The 11431-nt window shown below is 33.7% G+C and overlaps 1 protein-coding gene across 1 annotated transcript; it reads left to right on the forward strand.

Annotated features, from left to right (window-relative positions):
* Positions 1-1357: 1357 nt before the first annotated feature.
* Positions 1358-2663, forward strand: LOC122063952 (membrane protein PM19L-like). Its single transcript, XM_042627638.1, has 3 exons — positions 1358-1510; positions 2066-2243; positions 2346-2663. The coding sequence occupies exons 1-3, from the start codon at positions 1381-1383 to the stop codon at positions 2572-2574; spliced, it is 537 nt and encodes a 178-aa protein (XP_042483572.1). The 5' UTR covers positions 1358-1380; the 3' UTR covers positions 2575-2663.
* Positions 2664-11431: the final 8768 nt, after the last annotated feature.

Below are 11431 nucleotides of genomic sequence, written 5' to 3' on the forward strand. Positions count from 1 at the left end.
CTCTCATAGTTGAAGGGGTTCTGGATTCTGCAGCAGCTGGTATCTTGATTTACATGTCCCTTGTGGATCTACTTGCAGCTGATTTTGTGAACTCCAAAATGAAAAACCAATGTTAAGCTTCAGGCTGGAGCAAGTGTTTCCCTTCTTGTGGGGGCAGATTGTATGTCTGTGTTGGCAATATGGGCTTGATCAACTATTGTTTTTTGGGGGATTTTCTGTAAATTTTTCTCTCCCCAGTCTCCACTCAAAGGTTAATAGCCTTTCAAGGTTTTATTAATAGATTTTCGTAATCCCCTTTGTATCAGATCAGTGTGTTAATTCATTCCCTTTTGTTTGTCTTCTTCTTCCTCTCCATCTTCTTCCTTTTCGTCTTCTTCCTCTTATTAAATTCTAATTAACCCTATTCTTCCGGCCTTTACTTGGTTCACAGGAGAATCCATGTGGAGTTGGTTAAATTGCGGGATCGATAAAATTGAAGTGTCGAATTTCCCCTGAGGGCGAGTGCGGCGATGTCGTAGGCCTTGGTTGCCATTTCCGGAGAAGGGAAGGTGCCCAGCCATATCCAAGACTTATCGTTTGGTTCCCTAACCTCGCAAACCCACTTCTCTCCTTTCCTCTCCCTCACCCCTCTGAGAATCAGGTGCCTCGTCTCCCTAAACTTCTTCCACTAGGCCTTCCACGGCGGGCGAAGAGGAAGAAGAAGGGGAAAGAAAAGAATTATAAGAAAGCAGCATTGATAGAGTAGATATACACTATATTTAATCAATGGCATAGATTTAATTTATCTAATCTAACGATCAATAGATACTAGTATTTCTAATTTCTTCTTATTCCGTTAGTATTTCTTTATTTTCCTCTAAGAGTAAAAAAAAAAAAAAAATCAAATATGCTATTTTAAAAATCCAGTGGCACATTCTAGAAGGACCTAAACCACTTATGTTCACAAGTCACAACGGATAATAGTTGATGATAATATTCTGATCCATTACGATCTCATCAAAGAATGGTACTACTGCGACAGCCATTGATGTCCTAAGAAAAGATCCTGATGATATGGTGGGCCCTTCCCAGTTCCCCTCAAGAATTAAAGATCACTACAAGAGATTAAAGATGCTTCAGAACTCTCCTCCCGAGGAATACCCATTTGAGCACGTGTCCACCAACCTGTAAGGAGATGACGTTACTTTATTAACAACGCTCCACATGTAAGACACGTATGGTCTTTTTTTGTTCTCTGTTCCTCTATAACCCCCAAGTATAAGTCAAACTTCTCTGGTTTTCTTTTATATATATATATATATATATATATATATTCTCTGGTTCTAGCTAGCTTTCTGCGTTTCTAAGGTAGGAAGAGGACCACCAATTAGGGTTTCAGTGATGGCTCAATCAATAGGAAGAAACATGGCAGCTCCATTGCTGTTTCTCAACCTAATAATGTATATCATAGTCGTGGGCTTTGCTAGTTGGTGTCTCGACAGGTTCATCAATGGCCAAACTAACCATCCTGGTAAGTAACCCTAACCCTAACCCTAACCCTAACCCCCTCTAAGAGCAACATTCTTAATCAGTAAGTACACGTGGTGATCATGCAAGAGGTTACTCAAGGGGTTAGCATACTTGATTTGGAGGGGACACGGTACTCCGTCTCAGGAAACGAGGTCCTGTGATTTGATTACCTTCGCCATTGCACCTAACTTCTTGGGGCCACCATACAAGAGTTTTTGTCTCAGATACCAGGAAGCGAGGTCCCGTGATTTGATTACCGTCGTCGCTGCATCTAACTTCTTGGGGCCATCGTACGAGAGTTTTCGTCGCAGATTGACCCGATCTTGTATAAGTGGTATTTTCCGTCTCAAACAGATCTGGTCATGTGTAAGCGGTACCACGATACTCCAGATAGAATTGGACCCATCACCAGGCCGAGCCAAGATTGCTCAAATGGTCGACCCAACAAACCGGTGCTCTTACTGTTTCCGGTCTAACCATCTTTTCTCCATCAACCTAATCTTTAAAGTTCTAATGTATCCATTTCTGTGAATGTCTATGATGGTATACATGTTAGGGTTTGGAGGCAATGCTGCTATTATGTTCTTCCTTATATTCGCGATTCTCACCAGCATCATTGGTGTGGCATCGAAGTTTGCCGGCGGCGGCCATATAAGGTTATGGAGGAATGAGAGCCTTGCATCGGCAGCTTCTTCAGCTCTCATAGCTTGGGCCATCACTGCCCTTGCATTTGGGTACTTAAATAGTTATTATTGCATGGGCATCTTAAATGTAATTGTTTTTTAGGGAGGGGCTTGATTGAAATAATAAATGAAAATATTTATATGAAATTGCAGGTTTGCATGTAAAGAGATCGACACAGGAAGGTACAGGGGATGGAGATTGAAGGTTTTGGAGGCCTTCATAATAATACTCACTTTCACCCAACTTCTCTACCTGCTATTGGTCCATGCAGGAAACTTCAGCACCAAGTTTGGTCCCGGGTATCGTGAAACCGATTACACGGTCGGGGCACCCGGTACGGATCTGGGTCACAAGGATGGTGTGAGTACTAGGGTAGTTTAACTAGCTTGTGATAAGAATATTAATGAATTAATCATGTATTAATTGAAAGTAAGTCTTTAATTATGTGTTAAAGTCTCTATCTTTACCTTTTCCCCTTCTTTTAGTTGCTTTATTTAAGTGGGGGAGGGGGGGTGGTGATAGCTATGATGTAATTAGTGAGTGGGTCTTTCTGTTTGTAACTTTGTAAACAAGATTAACTTTTGTTTCTTCTCTCTAATGATGATTATGAATTTATGGCATTTGTAATTATATTTTTCTTTTTGTTGTATTGTGATTATGGGGGGTTTTAACTTTTCCATCTTTGGGTCTTTTTGTAGCTTGTTTGGCTGCGGGAAAAACCTTTTGTTTTTAGTCGGAACCTTCGCCTCAAGAAGCATGTAGTTTTAAGTTTGACTCTTTTATCTCTTTAGAGTCATTTACACGGGGCGTTCAGTGTTCTTCATTGTTTTTAGTAAAAATTTAATGGTAATACTTTCATTTTTTTAGTAAAAATTTAATGGTAATACTTTCGTTTTAAGAGCATGTAGTTTTGAGTTTGACTCATTTTATCTCTTTGGGGTCACTAATACAGTGTTTTTGTTTTAGTTCTTTTTTTTAGTATTTTTTATTTATTTATTTATTTTAAGACTTACACGTAGTGTTTATTGTTTTCAATAAAAGTTGAATAGGTCTTATTCTGTATTAGTATAATTAAATTTATGCGGTTATGGAATTAGTATGAATTTGTATCTAACTTCAGAATTAGTTAGAACGAAAGCTTGGATATCCATCTTAAAAAAATTAATAAATAAAATCAAAAATTTTTCTTTTCACTCTCAAGATTCGACCCTAACCATTTCGGAAAAGAGTGGTGGATGTTTAATATAAGGTCTTTACTACTTTAACCATTTGAAAAAGAATGGTTGATGTAATTTACTGGCCCTAAATTAAACTTCTTTAACAATTTCGAATCTATTCAATGAAAACGTGTTCAAAGCTTAGATATTTTTGTAGTCAGGGCCTCTGGTGAAGACGGTGAAGAAAGTCTTTTCTCGTTGCGAAGGGTTCAGCCACCATCTTAAGGTTCTTAAAACTTAATAAAACATTCTTTACTTGATGAATTCAATAATGATTTCTTCTATTACATGATATCTTTTCTTGCATTCGAAAGTTGTGGTCAAGGGATTCTTTTATCTTTCTCTGTATTCAAAAATTGTGGTTAAGAGATTCTCTTTCATCCTTTCTTGCATTCAAAAGCTATGGTCGAGGGATTCTCTTTTATCGTGACTTATGGAAAAGAACTTAAAATTAACTCAAAAAAATATACTTAATTAAAGAGAAAAAGAATTTTATTTCTCTCTCTAAGAGAGATGGGGAGCATTAACCCAAAAAAAAAAATCTTAATAATTCGATAAGAAATTAAAGATCCTAAAAGAAAATTAAAATATTCTCGTTAATTCATACCCCTTCACTATTGGCTCAAATATTTCATCTTCCCTTTCGAGATAATGGATTATTTTATTTTTTAAAGTAAGAACTTGTTTTCTTAAGAGTGTAGAGATCATGAGAGATTGGATCCCGTATCAAATGTATACGCCCTAACTCAATGAAAGAAGTAGTCCTTGTCTGTCTATTTACGTCTAAATATTAATCTAGAAAAAGATTTCTGATCGGATCAATTAAATACTGTTCTACATTTATTTGTGTCAGAGAGAAGGATGATATCATAATTTTTATTGATACATATTAATTTTTTTTATTATTTCATACATTTTATTGGTTTAAATTTTATAATTATTTAATGTTATATTAGCATTTGATGGTAAATTCTGTTTTGAGTTTAAACTCAACATGGGAGTATTCTTGGGAGGGATAGTCCAACCCTACTTCATGAAAAGGCTGTTTTTTTAACTTGAATCCTATAACCCACTTGTAGGTTTTATACATGTCAAAATTTGTCTCATACAATTTTATTACTACATGGTAAAATTGATTTATGGAAGATTTCTTCTTGGTTGCAGTTGAGCCAATCAGAATAAAATGGGGAAAAATGCATTTAGATTTTTTTAAATCTGTAAAATATCTATACAGTTTTTGAATAAAAATTAAAATATTTTAAAATATCAAAGTATATTATATGTTAGTTTCTTCCTAATCCTATTTTCTAGAGTTTTGGTTGAATCGATTTTCAATCGATTTTGATCCTATTAGAATAGAAATTGATGGAGGTTGATCTCATATCTGATTCAGCGATTTAACGTTGGTTGGACTTGAGTAGGCTGAAAAAAGTCATACAACCTTGGCAAGAACGGCATTCCGTGAAACATATGACTCATGCTCCTTTAGTTTCTTTAAACTCCGTAGGTGGCGAAGCTATCAATACTAATGTGATCAATTATGTCTCTCTTAGAATATGGTTAGGTATCACTCATTTTATTCTACTATTCTTCTTCTTCATGAGCCATTTGTGGTGTGCAGCTACAACTGATTTGAAAAAGAAATTATCATGATTAGGGGATTTCAACTCTAAAAATGCAAACTTTCCTATCTATTGATTTTTTTCTTACTTATATTTTTATTGAGTAAAGGGAAAAGGATTTCAATGAACTTCATCACCCAATCATTAGAAGTTAGAACAAAGATTTATTGGTGATTAACTAATTTAACTTCAATCAATAAAAGATGCATTAAAAATAATTCTTGCTAAGAGGACACCCATGTTGTGGCAATTCCATCCATAAGGTAATGAGTGACCCTATAGCACACCCTTGTATGATGCTCTAGGCTTGAGGCTGAATTGCAAGAGTTAATTTTAATTGGGTAATTTACAACGTCACCCCCTAGAGAATTTCATAATTAGAGAGACACCCTCTACATAATACAAAATTACGCTCGCACCCCTTGTTGTCAGTCACTGTTTTGGAATATACCTCAAATGTTGATATCAGCTGATATATTTTTTTATAAATACCAAAATACCCTTCTAAAAAGTGAAGTACCTAATATACCCTCAACCCCATATTAACCCTAAATCAATAAAAAAAAAACCTCCATCCCCAAATCGAAATTGTACTCTTCATCCGAAGCCTTTACTCTTCATGAAGAGCAGTGGCGACCGACAGTAACGAGTGACGATGAGTGGCTACCCAAAGTTTGTGCCGCATCTTCCTGTGTGAAGGAAACCCTCCTTGAACTCCACGGTGAAGGTGAGTGGAGTTTAAGGGTAATGAGGGACTTGGGTAAAATATGAACTGATAATTTGTTTTAGTCAAAAGGGTACAACCGTTATTTCAACTCTTCATTTAACAACTGATGGCACGGGGTGCAAGTGTAATTTGGTATTATATAAGGGTGTCTCTCTAATTGTGGCATTCTCTAGGGGGTGGCTTTATAAATTATCCATTTTAATTTGTTATGAGCCCAAACAATGGATTCAATAAGTTCTTGTCTATGATTTTCAAGCGGGAAACTTGGCAATTTCTAGGCTTAATTGAATGGAAAAAGGCTCTCTAAGCCTAAGGCATAGATTGCGCTTCCTCACATGGATTATTATATGTGTTTTTACAAAAATAATAATGATGAAAAAAATCAATATGAAAGGGTGTAGAGTACCTTGCTTACTGAGAGAACCCTTTCCTTTGATTGAATTTTTAATTTAGGGTATAAAAAACTATTTTTAGGAAATCAGTATGATAACTTTGATGATGGAAATACACATTGTTAGAAAGCCATCACATAATTTACACAAAAATATATAATACAGGAAGTTTGCTTCTTATAAGAGATGTCTGTATATATTTATCAATCTATCAATACTTGAGCCAAAATTTAAAATGGGTGGCTGATCAACACTTTTGTTGGTATCTTTTTTTGTTAGAACACAAATTGTACTAGTTTAAAATGTTTATTGTCCTGTTCCACAAGTATAAGGCAGCAATAAAATTGAAATATCATATGTGGGCACTTTTTGCCCAATGTGGACCTTGACCCAAATAAAAAGTATTATCATAATTTTTTTAGGTAAAGTTAGTGGTAAAATTGGAATCTGGTTTGATGTAAGCATGTGTATTTTGGGAACTTCTCTCTCTCTCTCTCTCTCTCTCTCTCTCACATTGTGACCCCTGATGATACTATTGTTGGTTCTTTAGTCTCTCCCTCTATTGGATTATGCCTATTCATCACATCTCAAGCTCCACCATCCTCATCTACCACCACCCTTGCGACCACTTCTTTTTCCACCAAGCCTATGCCCATTTTCATCCCTTCCCATTGCCTTTGCCACCACAGTCCTCCTTTACCACTCCCTCCCCTCCTCCTCGTCCACCATCACCACCACCACCCACCGCTTAGACTTCATAATAATGAGACAAGGATTATTTTAACTTCATCTGAAAGTATATTACATTTTCTTTTTGATTGAAATTTGAATAAGTTATTAACCTATCATAGGAAGAGTGTTCGATATATCACTAGTTTTTTAGTGCTCACTAGTTTTTTGGAGCTAGTTGGAGCTCAACCAATGGAAAGACTGATATAGAAGAGACATTTGGATCATTTCCATGTGGGAGAAAGAGAGTGAAATTAGGTTACGCACCCATATTTTGACACGTAAACGTCAAATTACAGACAAAAAAGAAAGAACACAAATTTACACCTCATATATAAGATGTCAAGAAGATTTTTTCTATTTTTAATAATACTCATTTAGTGATTGAAATTATCATAAGCAACTTAGTGGATATGTAGTTCAAGTCACTTCATACATGCTTGAGGGGATAAAGTCCTCAAAAATGGCTAAGAAGTCAATTTCTTTTGAAAAAAAAAAATAAAATAAAAATGGTTGAAATGAAAGTTAAAGAAGAGAAGCCAAAACAAACTGAGTCATTTAAGCTATCTACCTTATCAATTGGACATGTGTCTGATTTAGAATATGATTCATGCCTATATCAACGTACTACTTAGATGGTCACATCATCCCTTTAGGGAGAAGTCTTCCAAAGGTTGTCCTACCATAAAAAAGTGAAAGAAAAATGATAATATTGTTATTATTTTATGGGAGAAAGAATCTCCTCGATCTGGAATTTTGGTATTTTTTTATATTGAGATATAGATAGGTGTGAAAGATTCATGTATGTCTTTCCATTGATCTTATGTGTCGACATAGGCAACACTAGACTGATAAAGTTTTTTCTTAAGAGGTACCATGGCCTCTGCACCAGCAAGGGATCAATGGTAATACTAAGGCTATGTTTGGTAGTCAAGAGAAGAAAAGAAAAGAAAAGAAATGGTCAGAAAATAAAAAGACTATATGTTTGGTATCCAAGGGAAAAAAAGAAAAAAAAAAAAATTTCAAAAAATTTTGAATTTTAGGAGAGAGATAGATACATAGGAAATCATTGTGTAATCATTCATTTTTTGTCTTATTATGTTTTCAAATAAGACAAAAGAAAACTTCACAATTCCTAAGATTATGTTTGGTAGCCAAGAGAAGAAAAGAAAATAAAAAAGAACCTAGAATAGAAAAGAAAAGAAAAGAAAAGAAAAGAAATTGTGAGAAAATAAAAAGAGTATGTATGTTTAGTTATCAAGAGAAGCAAAGAAAAGAAAAGAAAAGAAAAGAAAAATTCAAAAATTTTTGAATTTTAAGAGAGAGATATACACATAGGAAATCATTGTGTAATCATTCATTTTTTGTCTTATTATCTTTTTATATTTTTTCAAGTTTTCTTGTGTTTTTGGCAACAAAATTTTTGGGGTAACAAAAGAAAATTTCACAATTCTCAAGAGGAATTTTGAATTTAAAAAAGAGAATCTTCTCTTAGATAAAGACATACCAGGTGCAAAGAAAAATTCTTAATTAAAGGAAAAAAGTACAAAAATTATAAGAAAAATTCTTAACCTAAGGAAAAAAATACAAAATAAAAAATACAAAAAGTGTACTATTTTCTTTTTTTTTCTAGGCTACCAAACACAGTCTAAGAGGAATTTTGAATTTTGAATTTCAAAAGTTGAATATTCTCTTGGATGAAGACATACCAAGTGCAAAGAGATACTTTTTCCTCTTCTTTTCCTTTTCTTCTCTTGACTACCAAACACAACCTAATAGAAACATCAACAAATGTGAGATTTTCACCTTTTATGAGGGGTGGGGCTGTCATTCCCCCCCCCCATTGTGTTTGGGCATAGGGACCATTCTGCCTTTTAGGTTTCTATTTGCCTTATTTTAGAAGAAGCGTGAGCATCTAGGTTTGCAATTGACTGTTGATTTACTTGACACGTACACTTTGTTTATACCTAATTCTAGTAATAATTATGTACCCTTCACATGCAATACTTTTCTATAAATTGCTAAACAAATGATAGTGACATATTGATCGCATGTTAACAAAGAAAAATAAATGACATTTTTTTTTTTTTATGAAAAATATTGAAAGTATTTTCCCAAAAAAGGTCATGTGATAGTTGCTTTTCAATATATTATGTGATCTTGGGGGATTTATGATATAAATAAGTTTAAGGGAGGAGATTCTCTTGACGTCAGTGTGGGGATTTTTTTGTCTTATATTCTAATCAATGGATCCCGCACTGACACTTTTTTTTTCTTCGCACCAAATTGATCTTTCTTATATAGAACTATTTTCCGCGTCTACTAATGTGGCATGGAAGTTTTTTTTGTACATTGATGTCATGATAAACCTTTGCCTTAATGTTAATTGTTTTCGTTGGGTATTCTAAAGCATAGATTCTTTAATGGGGAATTGGAGAATATAGGTCCACATAATTAAGTCATGTCATGATCATCTAGTTATCTTTTTTCCTTCTATTATTTAGTATTTTATCATAGAATTTTCAACTTTTCTCATAAATTCTATACATGGATGGGTGCAAGTATTTTTAAGACGGATCTTATTTCACCTGGTTTTTTGGGTGAAATAAAGAATGATTTTGTCTAAAGGAAGGATAGTTTCAACTCTGTAAATAGAGGTGAGAGTGTAATGATAAATGAAGAATCCAATCACATGGTCACTTCACGACTTCCTTCTTCTTAATGGCTGGAGGAAAATTTTTGCCATATTTTTATTGCCAAGAATCATTATACGACTTAGTATTATGCATAATCACATGTTGGGATTATGGTGAAAACTTACATCCATATCCTACCTCAATTCAATATGGGCAATTGATAATTGTTTTATCAAGAACCGAATTTAACTAATGCATATACCATAAACCATTATCCTAATTTGTTTCTCAATAGTGTAGAGCAATGACTTGATAATATGATCTTATAAATTAAATTTGGGTGCTTATTTCAATTGTATGGCACAACTTTTGTTTTACCCATTGACAAGAGAACAAAAGGAATAATGATACCCTTGTGGCTAATTTCTCAACCACAGTGAAAACAAAAATTACTTTTGCCATATAAGATTATATTCTTGCTTAAAAACTTAAAGATTGATTTGAACACAACTAGTCAAATGGATCATCGGCGCATGAGTCATGTGTCAAGGTATCGACGAGGCCTTGCCATCTGGTACCAACAAGATAAAGTGTGATTAAGGTATTAAAGAGAGTTAATTACTCTACTAACCCAAGACTAATCTAATGAAGCCTCAATAGCTACAAAGGCATGAAACATGCAATTGGCATGTGATCTAGACTTAGTGAGAATTCGGTTGCACTGAAGGCTATTGAAACCTCCTTGGAAGAGTATTTAAGCTTTATACTTGCATATAGTCTTCCACTTCATCTTCTCTTTCCCTACTGTCATTGTTCTAAAAATAGGATCAGAATTGGCAGATGGATTGATTCCATTCGGAATCACATTGGCTGATTCTGATGTAACCCTAATTCTATATGTGTTGAGTCCAATTGAGTCATACCGGGTCCAACCAAATTGAGGCAGGTTTAAAACCTTACCTGCCACAAGGTAATTTCAAAAAATACCTATAGCTCCATTTGATTCAAAAAGAAATTAAAAAGAAGGAAGGAAAGGGAAAATTTTTAAATCTAAAAAGCGTCTTTTGTAATAATTAGTTATATTACTAACTCCAAATCATTCGACATTTAATTAAAAAATTCATTGGACTTTACATCTAAATCTTTAGATTTGAAAAGTAAAATAATATTACATCTGAAAGGTACTATTACTAAGTATGGTAAGAAATTGAAGTAGCTTATAAAATTATGTGGAGTCATTCCACGTTTGATTAAAAAATTCACTTTACTTTGCATCTAAATCTATCAAATTTAATAAATAAACTAAAATTACGTCAAAAAAGTGTTATTACTAGGCCCTCTTTGGTATCATTTTTCTTTTTGATTTTTATTCACAAAAATGGTTCTGGTTGCATTTGGTATCATTTATGGAGCTTGTCTCTATTTAAAAAAAAAATTGGTAAAACACAAAAACCAAACTTTCAGTTATTTTTGCACTCGACTTTAACTCTTTCTTATTTTGAGTTATAAAAAAGATGGGTGATGGGAATTTCTTTACCCATTTCTTGAAAAAACTATTCTGCACATAGAGATACAAAACTATTTCTCACAAAAAATCATTTTTGTCAAGTAGTTACCAAACTGTTTTTATGTTTTGATAAAAAATGATTTTCATTAATGATTTTTGTTAAATAGATAAAAATAAAAAAGAAAAATAATATCAAAGAGGGCCTAAGTATGATAAGAAATTTAAATAATTTATACAAATATATAGAGTAATGATTGCAAAAGTTCTATTTTAGATTTAACAGTTATTACTTTCCTTTTAATTTTCCTTGCCTCCAAACAGAGCTTACACTTTTCGGCTCAATGTACTGTGTTGAAGTCATGGACCATTAATTCCTTGACCAAGAGACCCACAAATGGCCCAAACTTA

This window comes from Macadamia integrifolia, unplaced genomic scaffold (genome assembly GCF_013358625.1).
Source record: "Macadamia integrifolia cultivar HAES 741 unplaced genomic scaffold, SCU_Mint_v3 scaffold1497, whole genome shotgun sequence".
Classification (NCBI taxonomy): domain Eukaryota; kingdom Viridiplantae; phylum Streptophyta; class Magnoliopsida; order Proteales; family Proteaceae; genus Macadamia; species Macadamia integrifolia.

What these genes read in the sequence shown, in the direction of transcription:
- LOC122063952 (XM_042627638.1), top strand. Translation starts at nt 1,381, where the DNA reads ATGGCTCAATCAATAGGAAGAAACATGGCAGCTCCATTGCTGTTTCTC. An exon ending in TGGCCAAACTAACCATCCTG is followed by an intron (nt 1,511 to 2,065) that starts GTAAGTAACCCT and finishes TATACATGTTAG; the next exon opens with GGTTTGGAGGCAATGCTGCT. An exon ending in ATCACTGCCCTTGCATTTGG is followed by an intron (nt 2,244 to 2,345) that starts GTACTTAAATAG and finishes ATGAAATTGCAG; the next exon opens with GTTTGCATGTAAAGAGATCG.